The 27,672-nt window shown below is 45.2% G+C and overlaps 1 protein-coding gene across 1 annotated transcript in view; it reads right to left on the reverse strand.

The window, feature by feature from the left end:
• The window catches only part of Shc3 (SHC adaptor protein 3), a 137,129-nt gene that overhangs the window by 68,912 nt on the left and 40,545 nt on the right, over positions 1-27,672 (reverse strand). Inside the window, exon 2 of the mRNA XM_021215436.2 lies at positions 12,248-12,318. Coding sequence (XP_021071095.1) covers positions 12,248-12,318 — 71 coding nt within the window. The remainder of the gene's footprint in view (positions 1-12,247; positions 12,319-27,672) is intronic.

The following is a 27,672-nucleotide window of genomic DNA, read 5'->3' on the forward strand; positions in this document are numbered from 1 at the left end:
GTTTTTAAATGTTAACAAATTCAGATAAATTGAAATTATGTATCTTTTCTCATCATAATGCAATAAAACTTAAATCAAAGGAAAAAAACAGAATGCTCCTGCAGGTGTCAGAAACACTGTAGGGTGTACTGAGAATCTGCATGTTTTACCAAGTTGATGTTAGCAGAAACAAGGAACTGTGGCCATGGGCGCAAAGGCTCAGTGGGCAAAGGACAAGTGTGAGGATCTAACTTTGGATCCCCAAAATCCACCTCATATAAACTACACAGAATAGTTCATGGATGTAATCCCAAGTCTCCTGCCATGAGCTGGGAGAGAGAAACCAGAGAATACCTGGAAGTTTGCAGGACAGCTAACCTGGTATATGCACCGGACACACCAAGAGACCCATCTCCAACAAGGTGGAAGGTGAAGGCAGACACCTCAAGCTGTTCCAACCTTCATACACACACCATGGCATGTGTGCACTGACACTCACACACACACATCATACACATACATACATACACACATATACACACATATATACATACACATACATACATATATACACACTTACATATATATGCACAAACATACATACACACATGCATACATACATATATACACACATACAGAGAGACATATACATTCATACATAGATACATATATACGCACATATACACACATACTTTTTTAAAATTGGGAACAAAGGAAATCGAAGATAAGGGTTAGAAAAGAGGGGGAGCGGTCACCAGGAGGAACTGGCAATCCCTGGCAATTGAACAAGGGGGAAGGATGAGCTGAAACAGACCCGAGCTGTGGTGAGAACCAACAAAGACTGCCAGAGAGATGCCAGGAGGGCACTGTGGTGGTAGTGGGCAAGGGAAAATAACCTCAACATGGTGACAGACTCAAGACTGCACCCTCTCTCTGACCATCCCAGCATCACGCACCACCAAGCGACTTCTGTAAATGCAGTCCAGGACTACAAGTAGATGCTGAGGGGTCGGGTCAATTTTTCTTTTAACCCAGAAGAAATACATGCCATTGTATGTGTATTTAAGGCAATGAGATTTGCCGACGGGAGATGATGAGACAAAAATGAAAATTTGGGGCCACTGAGATGGTTCAGAGGGTGGAGAAGATTGTCACCAAGACTAAATGCCCAAGTTCAAGTCCCAACCCCTACATAGTAGAAGAGACCCTACTCCCACAGGTTGTTCTCTGACCTCCACATGTGTGCTATGACATGCACACACACACACACACACACACACACACATACACACACACACACGCACAAAAACAAATAAACATTTTTTAAAGAGAAGAAAATACGACTCTGAGCCCAGCTGGCTGAGCGCTTTTCTGTGCTAAGCTAATTAAATGCTTTTCAGACACCAGCTCAGTGGATTCCCAATCCTCCCGAGAAGAAGGCACCATCATGGGTGCTCTGCAGTGCTGACAAACCTCATGAAATCAGGGAAGTAAAGCCGTGTGCACAGGGTGCCCCAGCTGTAAAGTCCTGAGGCCAGGCTGCCTCTGACAGGAGCAGAGGGATCCTTCCGGCAGAAAAGGAGCAATAAAGGAGGTACACTGTGACACAAATGTGCTTCTGGACCGAGGATTATAAATACACACCATGCCAGATGGTCCTTACAGGGAGCACGGGGAGGAGAACCACGGATCTATGACACGGATGCTATTTAAACCAGCTTCTGCCACCAAGTCCACTGTGATCTCCATTTTTAAAATTCCTACATGAGTGGGCTCCTTTGGAAAAAAAATAAATAAATAAGTGGACTTATTTCCAAAGCTGTGGTATCACGGACAGTTCTTGCATTGCATGGTTCTGGGGTTTAAAAAAAAAAAAAAGAATTGCCCAAAGACTTAACAAAAAATAGTTTTTCCTGGAATAAAGAATAATACTTCCCAGAGTGGGTTCTTGGACAGAAATAGCACCTCAAAAACGTGTCGGAAGCTGACACTCATGTGGTCCACCTTGTTCCCGTGCCATGATCATGTGACTATATGGTAGCCCGGGTTTGAGAATGAGACCTCTGGAGACTGAGGGGGTCAGTCTACAATGAGGGGGTCAGTCTACAATGAGGGGGTCAGTCTACAAGTATGGCCTGAGTCCTAAGCCCACACACCAAAGACCTCTGTGGCCCTGCTCTGTCCAGACTGCTTGCATATATTTGTTCACTACCAGTTGTGTGTGTGTGTGTGTGTGTGTGTATGCACGCATAAGTGTGACACGCATGTGTAGGGACACACATGCCACAGTGCACATGTGGAGATCCGAGAACAGCTCTGGGAGTCAGTTCTCGCTTTCCATATTATCTCTGAAGCACTCTGCACTTCTACGAGATTCTCTTGGCTTTGTTTCCTATATGGCTGGAGAAGTGCTAGCATTGCCTACCACCACTCTCTGGGTACTGGGGAGCCAAACTCCACTCGCCAGGCTTGTGAACTGGGTAGTTTTGCTCACTGAATTATCTCCATACCCCCAATTCCTTCTTAAGCTGGACTCCAAGGTCAGAAGTCCCACCCTTGGTTCCTTGTCATCATCTGGAGCTAAGGGAGAGGTTCTCTTGGAAACATCCTGACCCCAACCCACTGCTACAGTTTGCATCTTGATGTTCCTCCCTGTCCCCACCCTCACCCCCACCTCCCACCACCAAAGGCCCTGTGCTTGGCTCTCATTCTATTCGACCTGGTGTCAATCATTAGGAAGTGGCCTCATAGTCTCATAGTAGAGGGTCTTAGGTCAATGGGAGCATGTCCTTGAAGGGAATTGTGGAGTCTTGTTCTCTCCTTCTCTCTCTCTCTCTCTCTCTCTCTCTCTCTCTCTCTCTCTCTCTCTCTCTCTCTCTCTCTCTCTCTCTCTCTCTCTCCTCTCCCCCTCCCTCCCTCATGATGTAACTGGTTTTGCACTGCCATCTGCTTTGGCCATAATGAACCTCCTAATCAAGGGGTCAGTCAATCAAGGAGTAAAACCTTCAAGACTGTGAGTGGAGGAAAAATGAACCTTTTCTCTGTGTAAGTTAATTGCCTCGAGTGTTTTGTTATACTGACACAAAGTGTGCCAGGAGGCAGAGACACCTTCCTAGGCAGTCAATAAATAAACAATGAATCAATCTGGAGGCAGCTCTTTGACATCTGGGGTGGTTGACACCATGTCACTATGACAAATACCTCCCCAAAACAGCTTAAGGGAAGAAAGGCTTATTTAGGATCGTGGCATCAGGAGATTTCGGTCCATTCTAGTAGAGATGGCCTGGGGGAAATTCATGCAGTCAGGAGTTTATGTCAGAAACTATTATCATTGTTGCCAAGAGAGCAGGCCAGCCCCAGGAGTAGACACAACCTTCGAATTCTAACCAGATGCCCCAACCGGCTTCACCTGTTCTCTACATGAATTTGCCCCAGTCAGCTGCTCTTCCTTTTCTTATCTTAGTCACCCAAGGCCAGCCAGTTTCCAGCACCCATACTAGTCCAGGGATCCACCTTCCACCCACACATGCACACTTATAATTGTTTGCCCTGGAGGCAGGAAGGAGACTCATAAGCTCAGGAAGTAAACAAAACTTACAGGACTCACAAGATTCACCTCCCCCCCAACACACACACCCAAGGTTATCCAAGCAGAAGGGATTGGTGGGGAGAGGAGCCTCTTGTGAGCCAAGCTGCCTATAAGTCATATGGGAACTCCATAACTCAGTTTCCATGGGGCTGCTGTCTCCTAAGAACCTCCCTATACTGTATCTTGGATTCTATTGGTGATTGAAGGGTGTATGCATATTAAAACTAATGCACCTAAGATCTAATTAAGGTAACACCCGTGGGCCCTTACTATTAACCATGGCTACCCCAGTCATTGCCACGCAGTAATATCTTGCCTAACTTTCACAGTTGAGAAGAATCTGTTATCGCTATCATGGTCAAGGGATTGAACACAACATCAGAACAGGGTAAGAACCCTTTTCTACAGGACAGAGCCCAGGCCTCTATGCCCCAGGGATGCTTTCATGTCCTAACACTGAGGCTTAGGACTGGGGGGGGATGAGGGGTACAGTGTACTGTGGCTTCTGATGCTGACCCACATCCACACTGGGCACCAATTGGAAGTTCTGCACAGAACATATTTGCACAATCAGGAGTATCCAGTGAGCGTTGTTCAACGAGTGAGCCTGCCTCATCCAACCAGGTCTAAACAATTGCCACCGTGCTCCTTCTTCAGTGAGACTGGAGGGGAAAGTAGCCAGTGTTTGCTGCTTCCTCTTCAGAGAAGTGTTCTTGGACTCAGTCCCATCAAGGGGGGAGATGTCTCTTCGACATCCAAATTAACAGTCCCTCACCCTCATGAGTGCATAGATAGCCCATTTCCCTGAACTCTGGGCCACCAGGGGCCTCCACTATACCTCCTGCACTTGGTACACACTTAAACACAAATACTGTTAGGTGAGAGACCAGAGCACACAAATATTCCAGCGGCTGAAGTCCAGAGTTCCAATGCCACCTAAGTTTCATTCCAAAGGCAGAGCACACACATGCACAGGCGACTTTTGAAAACCCACCCCCAAACATGGAAGCACTAAGTCCTCCCTGCCTCCTCTTTCATCATTGCGGGGTGGGGAGAGGTAATCAGGCTGGAAGCATGTTTTAGGGCAGGCACATTTAGAATGAGCAGGTAGGGCTCCAATCCAGAGACAGCTATTCTGAGCTGCCTAAGTGTACAGGGGCAGAGAGGGCCAATTCACACCGGTGTTCTCTCTCCTCATTCCGAGACTTGCCCAGCTTCAGAGGAGCTAGCTATAAAAATAGACTCGCTCCTTTCTCTGGCGCAGCTAGCTGAAATCAACATGGGGGCTGTTTGTTTTGTGGCGAGAAGGGAAATTTGGGATACAAGAATTGACTAGCCCACTTTCAAGGGTGAAATGGTGATGTGGCTCCTTCTCTCAGTCCTAAGGGGGCAGGTGGACATGGGTCACCTTCATCAGCTACCCCACAATAGGTGGCCAGGTACAGAGCATAACATGTTTTGTGCGGTGGGTTTATGAAGTCAAGATTCCCCAGTATTGCCTTACCTGGTGTTTCTCAAATGAGAAAAGCCACCCTAATCCAGTTAAGGTCACCATGCCTTCAGAGACATGAAGCCCCTGGGATAATTCTTGCACACTTAATAGAGGTGGTGACATTCACCTCCAGGAGAAAATAATTATCAGGAGGCCTGCATAAAAGGCATTCGGTACCCATCAGAGGTGTCACGGGGCTACATAATCCCCAAGGCTCCCACTAACCCAGGCCTCACCTGACCTTCTCCCTTTCCTTCATCTTCCACACACATCCTGATGAGGATGGGGCTAGAGAAAGCAAACCCAATGTAAACAACACAAGCCACTTGTTAGTAAATGTGCCCTTTCTTAAAACCTGCTTTGCTGTTGGAGTGGAGTGTGGGGATCCGGACGCTGAGACCCACAGATCTGAAGGCAGTGGAGTAAAAGTTTTACCTGGAGTTACAGAATGTGAGAAGCCAGGGGCTGAACTTTCCGGGTGAAATCTTGAAGATGGAGTTGAGGCGCCATGCTAGGGTCTGGTCCAGCAGGTCCTCCTTCAGCTGGAGAGGAATTATCCCCCATGCAGCCAGATGTGAAGAGACCACGCCCACACAGGGGCAGGTGTGAGGAGACCACACCTGAGGCCATGCTCATAAAAGGGCAGCAAGGCTACACCCCAGCACACACATAGAACTGCCACTCTGAAGAACCCCATTCAGACCTCTGCTTCTTTTTCATAGGGCCAGGCCTTATCAGCTCTTTGCTAGAGTTCAAAGCCCGTCACTTGCAATGGTGTATCGCTCCTTCTGATCAACACCCTGTGTTCACACCCCTGCCTTCTAAGTCAAGCCCCTCGCATGAAAAGACTCCATGTCCCGGCTTGTCACCAGATCCCTCGCTCATGACAGACCATGTGTCTGTGGGTGCCTCTACTGCACGTGTTTGGTACCCCACCCAGGCACATCACTTTAAACACCCACAGACGTTAGCTTCTTCTCTGAGGGACTTCTCTGAGACCCCAACCCTGAACAAGGACAGAGAGAAAGGGAAGAAAGATGCTTTCCTCTCACAGCTATTACCAGAACAGAACCTTCCTGCTCTGAATCAGAGTGCAGAGCAGCCATGAAGCCCGTGTGGGATATTCTGATGGTCATGTGCAAGGCCTCAGAACTCACAGGGGTCTGGGAGTCTATTTAAATAAGGGATGTAAAGAACCTAAAACACATCAAGATGTTTCCCTCTCTGGAGTTTAGAAACACAAGCTCATGTTGGACTCTGAATAGCATCTTATCAATGACCTGCAACTCATCCAAGACTCCAGCAAGCCACAGTTGGCTGAGAGCACAAGTCCACAGGTCCCAAAGAGGAAGCAAACCAGTCAGTTATCAGGTTCATCCCAGCATTGCAGGGAGTTTAATAGGATCCTTCATGACTAGAAACTCCGGTGTGATTTCTGTGATTACTCTTAAGGAGAGAGCTTGTATCGTTGCTAATGGCCATACACATAAGTAGGAACAGCTTTAGGGGGCAGGGTTTGTTTGGGCTTACAGTTGGGCTTAAGAAGGGGTACAGTCTACTGTGGTGAAGATGGCATGGCAGCCGGAGCGTGCAACAGCTGGTCATGTCACATCCACAGTTGAGAAGTAGAGAGAGAGAGAGATGGAGGGATGGCTCAGTAGTTAAGAGCACCAACTGCTCTTCCAGAGGTCCTGAGTTCGATTCCCAGCAACCACATGGTGGCTCACAGCCACCTGTAATGAATGCCCTCTTCTGGTGTGTCTGAAGACAGCTACAGCTTACTTATATACATAGAATAAATAAATCTTTTAAAAAATAAAAAAATATACACATATATTGAGAATCAGAGAGAGGTGGGGGCCAATCAACCCAACTTCGCTTTTATTCAGTCTGGGAATAGCGCTGCCCTCATTCAAGGTAAGTCATCCCTGCTCAGTTAAATCTATCTGGAAACATTCTCATTGACTCCTCCAGAGATGTGTTTCCATGGTGATCCAAATCCCATTGCTTTGACAATGAAAAAGAACCATCTCCCCAGGGATACGCAAGAGGGATGAGGAGAGAACGGGGTCCTCCCTTCTGCTTCTCAATGTGCTCTCCCGACCAGACACCCTTAGCATCTTGCTCAATTAGGGTATGATTTCCGGTTGATAATTGAAGTTTCCGATCGATATTCAGCATCAGAGAAGGGCCTTTGTAACTTTCTAGGTATGAGCCACCTTTCTGAGGACTCTGAATTTTAACTGTACTAGATAGATATTACAACTTTCCACCATCCAAAAATTTGGCCTTGGGGGACTTCCAGTAACCGAGTTTAACACAACGGTGAACAAAGATATTTCTTGTCCACTTATGTACTCACAGCCATGCCATGAGCTCCCGCCGACTCCAAAGCTCCTGCCCAGGAGTCCTCACCAGATGAGGGCCAGCCCCCTCGCCCAGGAAATACTGTTAAACAATCCCAGTAGTGCAAAAGGGGGGATCGCAACTCTGAAATCAGTCTTGTGTCACAGCAGCCAGCGTAGAAACCCAACAGCCTTGCACAAATAAAGGCTTCCAATGGCCTCCAATTGGGAACTAGGTCACATCAGTCCTGGTCCCTGTCCTTGGTCTTTGAGCCTTTTGGGGGCCACAGAGCAGGCAGCGATCATATCACAGTTGTGGGATTAGGTGGGGGAAGTGAGGCCATCAGTTTGCTGAGCTAGCTTAGAAACTTAGAACAATAAAGTTTCACTGCCCCCCTCCACACACACAGTGGGGTTTCTGTGTTACTTCTGACATTACAAAACGTACTCCCCATCCACAAATGAGGGAGGTGGGGTACACATGTCCTATTCCAAAAATGTGTTGGACGAGAGTACCTTGTGGGGGCGGGGAGGCGGGGACTTGTGCTCTCTGAGCCTGCTGAGGAGGAGCCCTGTGAGAAGCAGTTTCCTCTGCAGAATCTCCCACGAGCTTCTACAAGCACTGAGGGCCTCAGCTCCTCTGTACAGTCCATCAGCACAAGGACCCTGGGGGAAGCATTACCTGCTGCAGCCTTGATGTCTCTCTTACTAGGAATGCTCACGCACAATGCCATGTCCACTGTGATAAATAAAATCTTGGCATTAAGACCAAATAAACTCCACCAGAAGCCTCTGTGAGCAGACTTTGACCTGCAGAATCTGTAAATATTATTCTGGTTCCCTTCTTGCTATGTGTTCCAATCCAGACCAGGCTGAATATTTCAGGTACACACTGGCTTGGCAGAGCTCGGCCAGGCCATCTTCTCAGCTGAAAGACTCAGAGAGAGAATTGGGAAGAAAGGAAGAGGGAGGAGAAGGAGGTGCAGAAGCCGAGAAGATAAAGCCAACCAGTCTTGTCTTGTGAGTTTCTGGGTAAGTGACCAGTGTGTGTGTGTGTGTGTGTGTGTGTGTGTGTGTGTGTGTGTGTGTGCGTGTGTGTGTGTGTTTTCTATTTGCAGATCAGAGATAGTTCTGGGGCAGGCATACATGTGCAATAGTCTAGGAGCACAAAGCTGTGTAGACAAAACTACACAGTACATAGAAGCAATTAAATTTAAAAACTTAGGTTTTTAAAGTTATGTATTAGTTGGAAAACAGTTAAAAGTCATGTTTTAGTTGGAAATTCATGACTTCTATCATCGATAGATAAATAAATAAATAAATAAATAAATTCAGTTGCCAGAAACAGAATAAAACTAAACCTACCTTGAAAAGGGTCTATAACACCACTGTCAGTACCTCCAAATAATATGTGGGTAGAAATTTTAAGTTATATTTTAAAGTGCAGTAAACAGATGCATAGAGGTTATTTGCTCACAAAATGGACTCAATTAAATATCATGGCTGAAATACTTTTAGAAACAAGTTCACCTAGTGTCTCTATAATCCAACCACGCTAAGTTTCCTGCAACCCTTCAAGAATGCCTTTGCTATATGAATTATGGAGGAAGTATTTAATTAAATAGACAAGCACAGTTAACATAGTTGCCAGTAAGGCCTTAAAAGCTCCACACTGGAAGGAAAGCAGATGGGAAGGGCTTAAGGGAAAAAGAGAAAAAGAAAGTGACATAAGTCTATTTCTATTAAAAACATATTTTTAAAGCTCCACCCTGTGGTAAATCTAAAAGGCATGGCAGAGCGTTCCCTCTGGAAGCAAACAGCTCCCTTTTATTGCTGATGTATCAAATTATTATTTTTGTGTGAGGATGCTCCAGGAACTAACTTCGATAAGAAACATGTCACATAGTAGAGATAACACAGGGACAGAGGGCATCGCGGAGATAAACAACGTAGCTTTCAAAAGCCTAATGAAACCCAAGGCAATGCTGCTGCAACCAGAATGTAACACCACCTTTTCTGTGATTGACATTCCCCTTGCCCTAGCGTGCTGAACCATTTTTACACAGTAGAATGGGACTGGAGAGGGGCATCCAAACTCCATATCCGCCAGTGCTAGTCACCTGCTTTCTTCTATAGCATGAGTGTTTCTGTTCACTTGGATTCCACCCACAGGTCCCTAAGAAGAATTCTTCACCTTAGAGGAAACTGTAATTCTTTACTCGTGGCTCCCAACCTGCTCCCCTTACTATCACCCCAGAGGAGCAGGGTGGTAGCCCCTTAAATGACCTTCAGTCATTTGTGCGCCATCTGGCTTCTGGACACTGGGCACCGGGGCAGGGCAGGGCAGGGCAGACAGCTCACTTTCTCAGCAGCACAACTTGAGGCAGAACTTAATAGCTGCATCAGTGGAATGAAAGTGCCTCCGAAATGCAAAGAGGAAGCCCAGTAGAAATGATTGCACTAGACTTTAAAGACAGCCATCACACAGATGAACATGAACATCGTACCCAGTCCCCCACATCCCTGCGCAGTGGGATCACTCTGCACATGTGACAGTGCATGCTTTTCCAATGAGAGAAAGTCAAAATGGCCATCGTGGTGGTTTTAATAGGAATGACCCCCCAAAGCTCATATACTTGACTTCCTGGTCATTAGCGGTAGCCCTACTTGAGAGGGATTAGAGGATAGATATATTGTTGTGATGGGTGTGGCCTTGTTGGAGAAGATGGGCTCCTTGAGGTGGGCTTTGGGGTTTCAAAAGCCCAAGCCAAACCCAGACTCTCTCTTTCTGCTGCCTGTGGATCTGGATGTAGAACTCTCAGCTCCTTCTGCCTGCCCATCTGCTGTCATGCCATGACAAGAATGTACTAAATCTCTGAAAAGGTAAGCGAGCCCCAATGAATGCTTTCTTTTATAAGAGTTGCGGTGGTCATGGCATCTCTTCATGGCAACAGAAACACTCTAAGACAACCATCTTATCTTCTGTCTCTAAGACACAGGAAGGAGAAACCAGCCTCAGTGGTGTCTCCTTCCCATGATTACGCATCCCCCACCTCCACCCCAGATCATCAAATCACCACAAATACTGTTCTTGCCCTTCCTGGTTTAACCATCAACACCATCTGCCCTAGCCCATATCCCAACACTTCTGAAAAGTCCCCAACCCCATGATCACCCCCCACACACAAGCCCTAACAAGAACCTTAGCCTGTGAGAGAAGCTCACTCCGCCTCTCATCCTCCCCCGAAAAGCCTCCTCACGGGTCTGTTGTCTGCGGTCCTGAGCACAGTGAATGACTAAGTGACCAGAGAAACAGATTTTTCTTTTAGCAACTCTCACTTCAGAACACAATTCCTCTGCCTTTTCACAAACTGGGTGGGGATGGAGTCCTTTGGTTTAGTTCACTGGTTTTGACATCTTCCCACCAAATGTCTTGAGTTGCTTTAGGGAGAAGAGAAACATGAGTGCTTGACCATGGACTTCACTAGTGAAGAAGGACAGGTATTACGTACAACAGTACTTAAGGCTAAGGTCCAGACTTAACAGGTGATGACTACCCATGATGACGTAAACCTTCAGACGTGGGTTCCTGACTCAGAGAAGCAGCATAAGGTGATGTGGGTGAAGAAATAATGAAGGGCCACTTTCTGAGGAAGCTGTCTGAGCAATTCCACAACTGCCAATACAATAGCGACCCCCGGGCCACGGGGATGCTGCTAAATCACAGCCTCTGTTGTCTTCTGCAACATGATGAGCCATCAGCATTTTTTTTTTAAAAGCTTGGCTCTATTGGAAACTATATTTAGCTATAATGTTTCATTGAAAAGTGTTTCTGGCCTGGCTCGTGAGAAATTTAGAATGTAGGAAACACATATAAAATACTTTAAATAATGGTCATTTGTAGGAAAAATATATGGAACCAGAGATTGCTGTGTTAAGTGAAATAAGACTGACTAACAGTGTGTGTGTGTGTGTGTGTGTGTGTGTGTGTGTGTGTGTGTGTGTGTGAAAAGCAGAAAGGGGGGCTATGCCAGGGAAGGAGGCAAGGGGAACAAGAAGGGGCAATTGGGAAGGAAATAAAAATCACATGTTTTTCACTCATTTGTAGACTGAAGATTTAAATATACATAATATTAAAATAGAAAGAGTATTTGGGGCAGAGGGGGACAAGCTGGAAGGGAAAGAGGGACAAAAGAGAGTGACAGGAGAAGCATGTGAAAACAGTACATCAGCATGTGTGTGTAGAAGTATAATGAAATCCAGTATTTCATAATAAAAATATTAATAAAAAAGTATCATAATGAATACAACCTAATACAACCAATATTTTGTATACAACCTAAAATATAATTTGGAAATCAACTATTTTAAAAATTCAATCTCCTTCCAAAATGATCTTCTCCACGAATATTTCCACCTCTAGCCTTGTGAAATTTGTTCTCTCAATGCACTTTGGAAATTCACTCTGGAAATCTTGGTCTTCATTTTTTCAGAAAGAATATAGTTTGGTGATTTTTAGTATTGATCTTGTATTAGTGACTCCTATGTTAGGGAAACAAACATGAACACACAGTTATCCCCTTAATTATGATGGTTTGCCGCTCAGTTATAAAAATATCCCAGAAGGGTCAGGTGCCCATCATGATGATCCCAACAAGAGACATGTCTCTCCACGCATGGACAGATACACCTGTATTTTAACACAGTGTGAGTCCTGATTCCATCACCAGCCTCTGGTATTGGAAGGGACAGGCTCTCTTCTAGAAATTCCTAGGTTGCCAACTTTGGAGCTCTTTCCTTTCAGAAATAAAGTCACAGGCATCCACTTTGAAGAGAGCTTACCTGGTAACCTGAGTTCTTGTACTGAAGTCAAGAGACCTCATTGAGCGCAGAACTTCGATGCAGCCCAAGTACTGTAAGGGGAAGAAATAGACCGTGAGCTCTGGGAACTGAGAACACAGAAATGTCCTAATGATGTAGGGGGTTGGGGAAACAATATACACTTCTTACATCACACTGCGCCTTTAAATTCAATGCGAATAGGGATAGTAAAAAGACTAAAGGCTAAAGGCGTCTGCTGCCAAGCCTCTTGCCCTGAGTTTAATCCCTGAGACCCACCCACACCTCAGGGATGGTAGGAGATACACAACTCCTACAAACCGTCTTCTAACTTTCATGTGTACACTGCTATTCTCTGTTTTCCTCCCTCCCCTACCCGCCTCTCTCTCACACACAGAGAGAATAGATAATTTTTAATGTAATTCTGGGTGTGATTACGGCTGCATTAAAACCCTAATCCCTAAACCTAACCCTGTCTCTATAGGAAACATCTTAAGTGCCAAGACTGACAGAGCCTTGTCTTCTGCCACATCTGTTAGCACTGCCGCGGTCTTTACACGCATAGTTCTCAAAGCTTTTATTAAGGTGTACCTTATATGCTGCAAGATGTGGGAAATCTTAAATGTTTGTGTTAATATTATTAAAACATGTTTTCAGTGGGAATGCCTGGCCCCCCAACCTGAGCATCATGTTCCTAGGTCTGTACAAAACTTCTGAAGGTTCTTGAATTTTTTATTTTTTTTTTTTAAGACAAAATTTGGCCACTATACAGCCAACACTTTCACTAACATCAACCTTCTGCCTTAGTCAGGTTTCTACCGCTGTGATAAACACCATGACCAAAAGCAGCTTGGGGAGGAAAGGGTTACTTCAGCTGACAGTTCCACATCACTGAAGAGAATCATGGCAGGAACTCAAACAGGGCAGGAACCTGGAGTCAAGAATGTATGCAGCAGCCACAGAGGAGTGCTGCTTGCTGGCTTATTCCCATGGCTTGCTCAGCCTGTTTTCTTATCTACCCTAGGACCACCTGCCCAGGGGTGACTCTACCCACAATGGGCTGGGCCCTCTCTCATCAATCACTAAGAAAGAAAATGCCCCCACAGACTTGCCTACAAGTCCACCTTCTGAAGGCATTTTCTTAGTTTAGAGTCTCTCTTCCCAAATGTCCCCAGCTTGTGTAATGTTGACATGAAACTAATGAGGACACCTTTGTTATTTAGTAAATATATGTATGGGCTTTTGAGTAAGCCATACAGCACTTCAGTGTAGCAGAAAACCTTCTTTACTGCTTACCACAGTTTCCGGAAGTTCAAATGCACACATTGCACTGCAAGACTTTGGTCAATCTCACCAGTGAGCTTGCACAAGTGAAAGGACATTGTGACTCTAGTCATGATAAGGGAGTCAGGCCTGGTCCTGTAAGCCCTGGGAAAGCTAGAAGGCACAGACGCCTTTAAATTTAGACTGAATGAGCCTCCTAGTATGGCGCAGAAAGGGGTTTGTTTGCATTATGCAGAAAACCCAAACTTAGGTCTGGCTTTGTCATCTATTGTTATGTAACTTTATGTAACACTTGACCCACTTCTCACAACTGAGTCTCTGCAGCTGCAGATGTGGCTGGTCCTACCTCCACAGTGTCAAGGTTACAGAAATCCCTCAGCACCTGTGTCAAGGTTATTGACCCACCACTGCCAGTGTCAAGGTTACAGAATGTCACCAGCTGAGCCATCTGAGTCAGGTGAGTTCAAAGACCGAAGCCAAGATTCTGCTCTGTTAGCCCAGCACTGCAGATGGATCATCGGGTCTCTATTGGAACCCTAATTCTCAGTCATTAAAGTGATTGATTGATGAGGACCTGAGTTTGGTCCCCCAGACCCATGTAAAATAAGCCGAGCATGGTTGCTGTGTGTTTGTGCATATGTTTAACACCACTTCTGGGAAGGCAGAGACTGGAGGATCCCCGGAGCTTGCTGGGCAGCCAGCACAGTCATGTTTGTGAGCTTCAGGTTCAATGACCCTCTCTAAAAGTGTGCTGGTGGGGGCTGGAGAGATGGCTCTGCAGTTAAGAACACTGACTGCTCTTCCAGAGGCCCTGGGGTCCCAGCAATCTTATCGTAGCCCACAACCATCTTTAATGGAATCTCATTCCCTCTTCTGGTATGCATGAAAAAAGAGCACTTGTATACATAAAATAAATAAGTAAATCTTTTTTTAAAATGGGGTAGAGAGTGACTAAGGAAGACACTCAAAATCAACAACTGGCCTACACAGGAACACACACACATACACACACCTACAGATACATGCAAACGCACAGGAATAAGTATACACATATGCACGCGCACGCGCGCGCGCGCACACACACACACACACACACACACACACATCTGCGCACACACTTCCACACACACCCATAACTCTCACCCATGAGTAAAGCACTCTGAGCATGCAGATTGGTACCACACTTGACTTTCCTAAAACCTATTGGTATCGTCATTTTATACAGAAGTATGTTTTTCAAACTACCGCAGAATTACATAACCACAGAACCCAATGTTGTTCCTGAGATTAACAGGCCAAATGTCACACACTTACGTGATAACCACAGTTAACAGAGAAAACCACAGATACCACAACCACATTGCAGAGATATGAGAAACCTACGACCAATGTCAAAAATTTAGATGCACACCAGTCCACCACAAGGCCTATGGTGGATGCCAAGCTCGCTGGTGTGCTGGGACGAAGGAAACCCCACCACCACCATTGTGGTGACATGGATACAGATTCAACATAGGAGAACTGTCCCAGAAAGCAGTGCAGTAGAGAACTGAGAACACTGTCAGCACTATTAGGATCAAAATCCAAGCTAGTCTAGAGACGGAGACAGGAGGATCACAAGCTCAAGGCCTGCCAGGGAACACAGTGAGTGTAAGACCAGCCTGTAACTTAGTGCAAACCTGTCTCCAAAGGATAAATAAAAGGGGGGCTCGGGATGTGGCTTGGGGAGAGAACACTTTCCTACCATGTGTGAAGCCCTAGGTTCAACCTCCAATGCCGTAAAAAAGAATGCATGAATAAATGAATGAATGAATGAGAATGTTTGATGCTAGAAACACACTGGTGTTGGCATTTTCTCAAAGGAAATATGAAGAAACATTCATTCGTGAATATATGGTACGAATAGCTTCATCTCAGGAGGAAGAGACTAAGGGAAAAGCCTCCTAAAGCTTGTGGGAGACAATATCATGGGGAGTTTCAAGAGGTGAACTCATTCCCACTAAGGTCTGGGACTTGGTAAAGGTGTGCATTTTTACCACCGCTGCTCAACACAGAGATGGAAGTCCTAGCCAAGACAATTGGCAAGTCAAAGAAATACACCACGTTGGCATGGAAAAGGAAGGAATTAAACTGTCACTGTCTGCATGTGTGCGGGATGTACATGCACACACACACACACACACACACACACACACACACCCCTAGTAGAATAATAAATAAAGAGTAATTAATAGTGATAACAAATTCAGCCAAGCGGCAGGATACAAAATCAATGCAATCAAATCAATATCTTGTCTCCACATCCATAACAAGTTACCTGAAAAGAGCTCAAGAAAGCAAAGACATTTATAACACTTACCCAAAATAACATCCCCAAAGATAGGTTAATTAAAGAGATGAAAGTTCTCAGCATCAGAAATAATAAAATGTTTATGGGGGGAAAAAATGGAAGAGGGCACATACAGGCTGAAAGATATCCCTAGTTTGTAGATGGGAAAGAGAAATCCTACTAAATGTTCATACTACCCACAGAAATGTTCAGATTCAATGTCTTCAGAAGAACAGCCTAAAATTTATATAGAACAACAACAAAAAAAGCCAGAGAACAAAGTCATCATCAGCGAAAACAGCTGTAAGCATCACCGTATCTGACTACCTCAAAACAGGCTGCAAAGCTACAGTTGTACTGACTGGCTTTATGTCCACTTGACACAAGCTGGAGTCATCAGTTAGGTGAGAATCTCAATTAAAAACAAACAAACAAACAAACTTCATAATATCAGGCTGCAGGCAAATCTGTAGAGCATTTTCTTAATTAGTGATTGGTGTGAGAAAGCCCAGCCCATTGTGGGTGATGCTATCCCTGGGCTTGTGGTCCTGGGTTCTGTAAGAAAGCAGACTGAGCAAGCCATAGGGAGCAAGCCAGTAAGCAGCATCCCTCCACAGCCTCTGCATCAGCGCCTGCCTCACAACCTGCCTCCAGGTTCCTGCCCTGTTTGAGTTCCTGCCACCCCTGCTTTTGATAATGAACTGTTATGTGAACTGTGAGTGAAATAAACTCCTTCCCAAGTTGTTTTGGTCATGGTGTCTTGTCACAGCAACCATAACCCTAAGACAATGGTCATCAAAACATTGTAGACAGAGGAACAAGGCTAGAGACAATGGAATAAAACCCACACACCTATCTTTAACAAAGATGCAAAGTGCACAAAAGAGAAGAAGGGTCCTCAATAAATGGGGGGGGGGCAGAATGAAACTAGAACCAAATCTTCTACCACAGACAAGAATCAACTCAAGGGCTGGTGAGATGGCTCAGTGGGTAAGAGCACCCGACTGCTCTTCTGAAGGTCCCGAGTTCAAATCCCAGCAACCACATGGTGGCTCACAACCATTCGTAACAAGATCTGACACCCTCTTCTGGAGTGTCTGAAGACAGCTGCAGTGTACTTACATATAATAAATAAATAAATCTTTAAAAAAAAAAAAAAAAGAATCAACTCAAGACCATTAAACTTGAAACTGAGACTAGTATTAGAAAATGTGGGTGTAGAATACTTTGTAGGGTGTGTTTTTGGTGAAGTTTTTGATAAGATACCAAAACTACAGGGGACAAATGCAAAAGCATGGTGGGGATAGAGCTGAAAGGCTTTGTCAAAGGAGAAGGAACCAATCAGCAGAAAGAAGAGATAACCTACAGAAAGGAAAAAAACATATGTAGACTGTACATCTGATGGAGGTGGGTGATCTAAAACACAGGGGAACTCCAACAATTTAATGAACAATAAGTAATAACCTGGTCTTTTAAATGGGCAATGTACCTAAAGAAGCATATTCGTAGGCAACTGGTATTCGACATCAGTAATCATCAGAGAGCTGCAAACCAAAACCCCAGTGAGATATCACTTGACCCCCAGTTAGAACGAGTATCGTAAAAACGATGTTTGGGACTTGAGCTGGCTACTGTTATGTCAACTGACACAAGCTAGAACTATTTTGGAAAGGGGGAAATGAAAACTTTGCCCCACCGTATTGGCTTGTGGGGATGCCTATAGTGAGTTTCTTGATTGATTGTTGGTGTGGGAGGCCACCCAGGCCACTGTGGGCAGCACCACCTCTGGACTGGTGGTCCTGGATGCTGTAAGAAACAAGGCTGAGCAAACCACGCAGAGCAGGCCAGTAAGCAGCACCCCTCCATGGCCTCTGTGTCAGTTCCTGCCCTGGCTTCCCTTGTTGACCAACTTAGAACCTGTAAGGTGAAAGAAATCCTTTCCTCCCCAAGTAGCCTTTAGTCATGGCATTTTATCTGAGAGACAGAAACCCTAAGCCAAGGCTAGAGCGATGCTCATTGGCTAAGAGCACTTGCTGCTCTTATAGACAATTCAAGTTGAGTTCCTGTATCTAGTAGCCCACAACCACCTACAACTCCAGCTCCAGGGAATCCAGTGCTCTCTCCTGACCTCCACAGCCAACTCCACGTGCACACTCACACACACACACACACACACACACATAATTAAAAATAAAATCTATTTTTAAATGTTCACCATCACTAATCATCAGAAAAAAGGAAATTAAAACCTTAACATGATATCACTCCATCCCAGTGACTATGACTATTATCAAAAATGAAGAAAAAAAAAACCGACAAATGTCAGCAAAGATAAAGAGAAGAAACACTAGCACAACATTGGCAGGAATCTAAATGAATTCAGCTGATATTAAAAACTGCATGTAGATTCCCCAGAACATAAAACTGCTATATGGTCTAGAAATCTGGCTTATAAATATATATGAACTTAATTCAGTATGCCAAAGAGACATCCCCCATGTCCTTATGCCACCATTCCCTGTAACCTCGGAATGGAATGCCAGCCTAAATAACTGTCAGCTGATGAGTAATTGCAGAAAATTATATATATATATATATATATATATATATATATATATATGATAAAATATAGCCATAAAAGTATGAAATGCCATCATTTGCAACTACAAAGGTAGACCTGGGGATACTGTGTGTACTGGCTAGTTTTGTGTCAACTTGACACAAGCTGGAGTTATCACAGAGAAAGGAGTTTCAGTTGGGGAAATGCCTCCACAAGATCCAGCTGTAAGGCATTTTCTCAACTAGTGATCGGGGGGAGGTCCCTTGTGGGTGGTGCCATCTCTGGGCTGGTAGTCTTGGTTCTATAAGAGAGCAGGCTGAGCAAGCCAGGGGAGGNAAGCCAGTAAAGAACATCCCTCCATGGCCTCTGCATCAGCTCCTGCTCCCTGACCTGCCTGAGTTCCAGTCCTGACTTCCTTGGTGATGAACAGCAGTGTGGAAGTGTAAGCTGAATAAACCCTTTCCTCCCCAACTTGCTTCTTGGTCATGATGTTGTGCAGGAATAGAAACCCTGACTAAGACACTGTGTTACATGAAATAAGCCACATACGGAGCAGCAAACATTACATGATCTGCCTGGATGTGGAGACGGAAAATGTTCCGGTTCTGTAAGTATTGAGTGGAGAACCCTAGTTACCAAGACTGGGAAGAGTAGAGAGAAGGAGTTTGAGGAAAGGTCCATCAGTGGGTCCTCAGGCATACTTGGAAGAGATAAAGCCCACTGTTGCTTCGAGCAATGCTATGAATTTAGTGGTATATCCTATGTTTGAAGTTGTCGACACAGGGGTGTACTCCTGGCATCCATTTGGGAGATGGAGGAGGGAAGATCAGATGTTCAAAGCCATTCCTGGCTACACAGGTCGTTTAAGGCCAGCCTGGGCTGAATGAGATCCTAAGCATCACTTGGAAGACTGCTTGCCCAGTGTGCTCAAAGCCCGGACTCAGTCCCCAGCACTGATCACACACCAGGTGATCCTGAAATCCCCGCACTCAGGAGGTGGAGGCAGGAGAACTGGAAGCTCCAGGTCACCCTTGACCAAATAGCGAATTCGAAGACCTAAATGAAACCCTGTTAAAAACAGGAAGAAACACACACACACACACACACACACACACCCCACAAATACCAAGACTGAAGAATTTACGAAAAAGAACTAAGGCTTCTATTTGGGAAGTGATAAATGTTTGAGGCGATAAAGATACTTATCTCGGCTGGAACACTGTGAGCATCTCACAGCGCCGCCCCTCCCCCACCACGTACAGTTTCCACGGATCAAATCATAATTTTCTCCTGAAAAGGTATTACATGAGTGGGAGGGAAGAGCTCAGTTGCTTACAAAGGGAGAAAGCACTGGAGCTCTTCCGACACCAAACATGAGACGACCGCGCGCAGTAGCAGCAACATTAGTCTGGAATCCGATTTCCACTCCCAACTACCGCTCAAGTGGGAGGGGAAGGAGAAGACTCCAAGTTAACCACCCACAGACGGCTGCTGTAAGGAAGAGGCCAGAAAACACAATGGCTGCAATGCAGAGGATGATCGTGGGCTGCCGCAAGACGAGAGAGAGTCAATAGAGATGCAGGTGTAGCGTACGCCTTGACGATTATGTACAACTTTCAGTATGAGTTTTGGTCGTCACTAATATGAACGGTAGGGAGCGGATAGAGCAGAATGGTGTGTTTATGGCACCGCTGTGTTTTATGGAGGCTGCTCCAAACTTGCTTATTTCTAGACTGTGGCAGAAAAGTATCGCTAGGGACAGGAAGACGAGTCAGTTAGTAATGTACTGCCCATGAATACACAAGAATCTGAGTCCCCAAAACACACAGCAAAAGTAGGGCGGGTGTGTGTATGTATAATCCCAGTACTCAGGAAGCTGGGACAGGAAGGTTTTGGTTTTGAACCCAACCTATGCTATACACAGTGAGTCCCAGGCCAGTCTGAGCCTCTTCATCCATGAAAGAATTGAAAATACCGAAGCGATCATGAAGTTGTAGTTATTGATGACATCCTGTAATAATTACCTGTAAAACGTTTTACATCATTCATGTTCTCTATTATGAGCATGTTTCTCCATCTGCAAGGAAGGGATGCAGAGAAATGGAGTCCGTCTCATCTTCTCAGTAGGGTTTACCATTGCAGCCTCTGAGAAATAACCAGTACTGCCAAGAAAGCCGTCCCGTGGGACAGAGAAGGAAATGGACCGTATCAGCTGCCGGTCTCGTCGCTGTGATAAAACGTCCCCATAGAAGCAACTCACGGAAGAAGGATTTATTTTACTCATAGATGCAGGATACAGTCCATCACGGCAGCAGTTGCCTGGTCATACTGTGTCCACAATCGGGAGCAGAGACCAGTGCTCAGCTTCTGTTCTTGTCTCTAGGCAATCCTGGACCCTAGAACAGAAGGTTGCTTCTTCTGCCCACCTTTCCAGTGGGTCTTGCCTCCTAATCAAGATAGTCCCTCACAGGTGTGCCCAGAGGCGTACCCCCTCGGAGATACCAGACCCTGTCAAGTTGGCAGAATCCCCCTCACATGTGCACTTAGCCTCTCTTAAGGATGTAATAAAACGCCCCGACAAAGGCAACTTAAGGAACAAAGGTTCGCTCTGGCTCCTGCTAGGCCACTTCTTCCAGGGAGGCTGGGCTTCCTAAAGTTTCCATACTACCTCCTAAAGGTTCCACAATGTCCCCAGACAGCGCTACAGGTTAGGGACCAGATACACAAACACGTGAACCTATGGGAGACTGTCCACCTTCAACCTGCAGTACAACCCTTGACCAGCCAGGATTTCATAGAAGTTGCTGCAAACTGCCAGTGCTTTACAAGTTGAAACCAGTGCCAACACCCTCAGCAATACAGAGGCGTGTGTGTGTATCCCTAACATCCACACGACAGCCACAGGAAAAGCTCCAGTTCATTTCCTCAGAACACTGTCCCACCTTGGTTTCCCTGAGACAAGGTCTCTCACTGACCTGGAGTTGGCCAAGCGGGCTAATCTGACGAGTCGGCAAGTCTCAGGAATCCTCCTGTCCCGGCATTTCACAGTGCCTTGCTTTTTTTTATGTGGGTTCTGGGGTATTGGTCAGGTCCTGATGCTTACAAGGCAAACGCTTTGCTTGTACTGACTACGCCCCCTTCCCGGCTCACACAAGAAGTTTATAAGACTCAAGCCTCCTACAAGCCCTCCGGAGCCCAGAAGATTCAAGCATCTATTCGTGCCTGACACCTGTCTACACGGAGCCCCATCTTAACTGCCAGGGTTTCTTTTCTTTGTCATGGCCTGGTTCCAGAAGTTTAAATCATCCATGGGGTCGTTTAAGTTCTAGTTCCCTAGGGTGTTTGTCACAGTGATCGTCTCTGAGTTTCAGTTTGAGAACTGGAGAGGTGTTGGCTCACTAGTTAAGAGCAAGCACTGCTTGTGCAGGGGACCTGAGTTTGCTTGTCTGTTTGTCCAGAAGCTCACAGTTACTTGTAACTCCAGCTCCAGGAGATGCAAGGTCCTTGTCTTCGTCAGGGTTTCTATTCCTGCACAAACATCATGACCAAGAAGCAAGTTGGGGAGGAAAGGGTTTATTCAGCTTACACTTTCCACATTGCTGCTCATTACCAAAGGAAGTCAGGACTGGAACTCAAGCAGGTCAGGAAGCAGGAGCTGATGCAGAGGCCGTAGAAGGATGTTATTTACTGGCTTGCTTCCACTGGTTTGCTAAGCTTGCTTTCTTATAGAACCCATGACTACCAGCCCAGGGATGGCACCACCCACAATGGGCCCTCCCCATCTTGATCACTAATTGAGAAAATGCCTTACAGCTGGATCTCATGGAGACATTTCCTCACCTGAAGCTCCTTCCTCTGTGATAACTCCAGCTTGTGTCAAACTGGCACACAAAACCAGCCAGTGCAGTCTTCATCTCTGGCTTAAGGACACCTTCACTCATGTCCACAAACCTACTCACAGACAGACAGACAGACAGACAGACAGACACACACACACACACACACACACACACACACACACACTAATGCATGCACCCAAACACATAATTTAAAATAAAATTAAATCTTTAAAAAAAAAAAATCAAACAAGGGCCTGGAGAGAGAGCTCTGTGTCTAGGCACACACACTGCTCTTGCAGAGGGCTTAAGTTCAGTGGCCAGCACCCAGGTCAGGTGGCTCACAAGTGGTAGCTCCAGCTACAGGGAGGGGTATCTGACTCCCTCTTCTGGCTCCATGAGCAGCGCACCCCCTTCCACAAACCCACACATAGCTCCAACCCCAATCTAGTTGCTGAGAGCTTTTGCTGGGAAATAGATGGAATCCAGGGGAAAACAGCACCACTATTAAAAATAACAACTCAAGGGCACCGGATGAAATTGGCTTTCTGACTAAGACCTGCTAAAAAGCAAGAACACAAAGAGGTGGGCACGGCTCCTGCCACAGAAAGCGGGTTGACAAAACACACGGAGCAAAGTAATAAGGAGGGTGTGGAGGTAAAAATCAAATAGGGGCCATCGGGAAAGAGCTGGGATCTGCAGAGACTGGAAAAGAAAGCCTCAATTCATCTGGAGCAGGAGGAAAATAAAGGAGAAAGGCCACTCAGGAGAGAGTGTTAACAGCCAAGACCGCAAGGCACTCTCTTGTGAGAGTCCTGCTGTAGACCCCGAATCAGCAGCTCTGAGTCTGAGCCGGCTGCATAAGCCAAAGAAGAGGCAGGAAGCCAAGCCACTGCTGGGAAAGATGACTCACTGTGGCACTGTCTGCAGACTTGGAGGACTCTTGCCTGACCCGGGTAGGCACGTGCTGACACACAGAGGTCAACTGTCACTGTGAGCAGCTTCAGGGCAAGTTTACCACAGCAGGTCTGTCCTGCCACCTCAAGACTCCCAAGGATATGAATGATAGAAGCTCCTGTGGGGACTGAGAATTGAGGACAAAAGGACCAGGGTCTATGGACAAGAGAAAGGTTCATGTATTCCAGGAGACCTAGAAGTTCGAAGGTGCTTCCATGTTCAAAACTGATATCTCAAGGTTAAAACTGATTCCATTCTCCCTGTTGCTTGGAACTTCCAGAGGGCCAAGGCATGACAGTCTTTTCTGAATTAGTATGACAACCCACTCCGTAAACCACAGTACACCACTCAAATTATAATATGTTCCTCCCTCCTCAGACAGTGGGGTAGCTCTGCATGTCCAGCCCCAGCCACATCCTAATCCTACACTGTCCCTCAGGTGGTATCAGCCTGTTGTTCACCGTGATAACAAAATACCTCAGGTGGGCTAACTTGAGAGAGAGAGAGATGAAGACAGAAGCACAAAGAGGAAATAAGAGATAGAGAAAGAGGGGTAGACAGAGGGAGGGAAGAAGAAAAAGGGACAGACAGACAGAGGTTAGAGAGCCGAGCTGCATGGTGCAGCCTCTCGTGATGGCCCTACCTGCCTGTGTCACCTCATGGCACATGGTACAGCTGGGAGAACAGGTAGGAAAAAAGAGCTCAATTTTCAGAATAGGAATCCAGAGAGCTCAGGACTCCTTAGCCTTTTCTCAAAGTATACCCACTAAGGACATCCATCCCACTGGGGCCCACTTCCCCCCCAACCCCACTTTTCTTCTTTTCATATATGTGTGTGGTATGCATACATATTTATACATATGTTCACAGGTGTATGAGGACATGTGTGGGCGTGCACATGTATGTGTGTGCATGGAAGTATGGAGCTGGAAACCAATGTCCGGAATCTTCCTCTGTTTCACTCCATCTTATTCTTTTGCAACAAGGTCTTGAAATCAAACCCAGAGCTTGCCTATGAGAATGGTCTTACTAGCCAGCCTGCTTGGGGAGAGGGGTGAAGGCAGTAAGAAATCATCTGGCTCTACCTCCTATGGCTGGAATTCCGACTGAGCTGCCATGCTCACACAGCTTTTACACAGGTTCTGGAGATCTAGACTCAGGTCTTGTTTGCATGGTAAGTGCTTTAACCACTGAGCCATCTCCCCAGACCCGGGGCATCCTTGTAAAGAAAGATCTCACTTCCTGGCATTGCCACACTGAAAATGAATCTCCCAATACACAAACTTAGGAGGAACACTCTTAAATCAACACGGAGGTGTCAGCATGGTCTCTTGAGCCTTTGTGTTTGACCTTCAAGACCTGAACCACAAGATCTCAGGATGAAGCTCTGGTCGCAAAACATCTTATTTAAAGAAAGGTAAAGCATACCTCAGAATTATACAAACCTGAAGACTATATAACAAGTTAGAGTTAACAGCGTGTGTGCGGACATGCTCAGGAAAGGTCTTCAACGGCAGGCACCCACCTGGAACTGTATTCAACACTGAGAAAGGCTCCTAAGGCACGAGATTAAGAGAGACTGTGACTACGTGTCTGTCTGTCTGTCATCTGTCTCTCTCTTTGTGTGTGTGTCTTCCCATACATTTTTGCACCCAAAGTGTGTGCATGCATGACACATACTATCACAATAATGGCATACAGAGTGAAGACAATCAACTGATACCTAACACTGGGGTTCTCAGACTTGACCATGCCTCAGAATCCTTCAGAGGACTCGCTTCACAGTCCCTGGGCCGACATTCCCTAGACCTGACTCCTTGGCCAGGAGGAGGGAGGGCTGTGTTGACAATTTGGTCAGAGGCTACTCTGGAAGTTGTTTGGGCTGAGGAAATGGTCCAGTGAGCCAATCAGAGAAGGGCTGGGAAAGAGAAACAGGCAACACCAGGAAAGCAGAAAATGAATACAAGAGTGAGTGCTTTACCAAGAAGACCCAAGGAAAGCAGAAAATGAATACAAGAGTGAGTGCTTTGGAGAGCACCAAGAAGACCCAAGGAGGAAGTCGCTGAGAATGTCTCCACGGAGCAGCCTTATCCTGGCTCCTCAACCATTTGTTCATGAAAACGGGTGGGATTACAGTGACTCAGCAAAACCAAGACCATCCCTAGAGGTGGGGCACAATTCCCAAAGTAGGACTTGGCTACACAGCATGGAGGAAGGACCTGGGCCATGGGGGATTCTCCACAGCTCACATGGAGGGTGAGATTAGTCTATAAAACAGGAACAGAAGGAACATTGCCCAATTAATGTTATGAGGCCACAGTTCCCTGGTACCAAAACCACATACAGACTGAACAAAGAAAGAGATTTACAGACCAGTTTTCCTTATGATCATAGATGCTAAAATACTTACAAACTGAATCTAACAACACATTAAAAACATCATCTACCATAACCAGGTAGGCTTCAGCCCAGAGATTCAGGAGTGGTTTACTATACAATAATCAACAAATATAATCCACCATATAAACAAACTGAAAGAAAAAATATAGGATCAAAATCCTGGAGATATTAGGGATATAAGGGACATACCTAAACAAAATAAAGGCAGTTTACAGGAAGCCTATTGCTAATATCGAGTTAAATGGAGAGAAGCTCAAAGCAATTCCACTAAAAGTGGGAACAAGATAAGATTGTCCAATCTCTCCGTTATTACTCAATTTAGAGGTCTTAGCTGAAACAATACAGGGTTGCCCACCCTCTCCACACCTACCCAACGTAATACTAGAGTCTCAGCTTGAGCAATAAGACAATTGAAAGAGATCAAAGGTATTCCAATAGGAAAGGAAGAAATCAAACTATCATTACTTGCAAATGACATAACAGTAATCATAAATGACCCTACAAGTTCCCTGGTGGAATGCCTGGAGCTGACAAACACTTTTAGCAAAATAGCTGGATACAACAATAAATTCACAAAACTCAGTTGCCCTTCTATATACAAATACTGAGAAAGACATCATGGAAACAATGTCTTTCACAATAGCCTCAAATAATGTAAAAAGTCTTGGAGTAAGTCTAACCAAGCAAGTGGAAGACTTATATGATAAGAACTGCAAGTTTTTGAAGAAAGAAATTGAAGAAGATATCAGAAGATAGAAATACCTCCTATGCCCGTGTATCAGTAGGATAACCATAATAAAAATGACCATCCTTCCAAAAGCAATCTACAGATTCAATACAGTAACCATGGAAATTCCAAAACAATTCTTTACAGACCTTGAAAGGTCAATTCTAAACTTCATATGGAAAAACAAAAAACCCAAAACAGCTGAGACAATCCTGAACAATAAAAGAACTGCTGGAGGTCTTGCCATTCCTAATTTCAAATTGTACTATAGAGCTACAGTTATTAAAACTGCACGGTATTGGCATTATAACAGTCACACTGATCAATAAAATCAAACTGAAGACCTAGATATAAATCTACACACACATGGACACCTGATTTTTGTTTAAAAAAAAAACATAAATATACACTGGAAAAAAAGATAGCCTATTCAACAAATGGTACTGGTCTAACTGGATGGCTGCATGTAGAAGAACAGAAATACAGTCATATCTATCACGCTACAAAAAACTCAAGTCCAAGTGAATCAAAGACCTCAACATAAAACCAGATATACTGAATCTGACAGAAGAGAAAGTGGGGAATAGCCTGGAACTCATTGGCATGGGAGAAGACTTTCTGAACAGAACACCATTAGCACAGGCACTGAGATCAACAATTAGTAAATGGGACCTCATAAAACCAAAAAGCTTCTGTAAGGGAAAGGACACTGTCAGTTGTCTGTCAGTGGCCACCTACAGAATGGGGAAAGGTTTTTACTGCATCCACATCCAACAGAGGATTAATACCCAAAACATATAAGGAACTCAAGAAACAAGATATTTAAAAACCAAATAATCCAATTTTAAAATGGAATACAGATTTAAACAGAATTTTCAGTAAACTCAAATGACTGAAAAACATTTAAAGAAATGTTCAATATCCTTAGCCACCTGGGAAATGCAAATTCAAACTACTTTGAGATTCCATTTTGCCCTTGTCAGAATGGTTGAGATCAATAACACAAGTGAAAGCCCTTGCTGGCGAGGATGTGGAAAAAGGAAACACTCCTCCATTGCTGGTGGGAGTGCAAACTTGTACAACCACTGTGGAGATCAATATGGCAGTTCCTCAGGAAGCTGGGAATCAACCTACATCAAGATCCAGCTATACCACTCTTGGGCATATACCCAAAGGATGCTCCAGCCTACCACAGGGACACTCCATCAACCATGTTCACTGTTGTTCTAGTCATAATAGTCAGAAATTGGAAACAACCTAGATATGGAAAAATAGATAAAGAAAATGTGGTGCATGCCAGGCGTGGTGGCACGCGCCTTTAATCCCAGCACTTGG

This window comes from Mus pahari, chromosome 16 (genome assembly GCF_900095145.1).
Source record: "Mus pahari chromosome 16, PAHARI_EIJ_v1.1, whole genome shotgun sequence".
Classification (NCBI taxonomy): domain Eukaryota; kingdom Metazoa; phylum Chordata; class Mammalia; order Rodentia; family Muridae; genus Mus; species Mus pahari.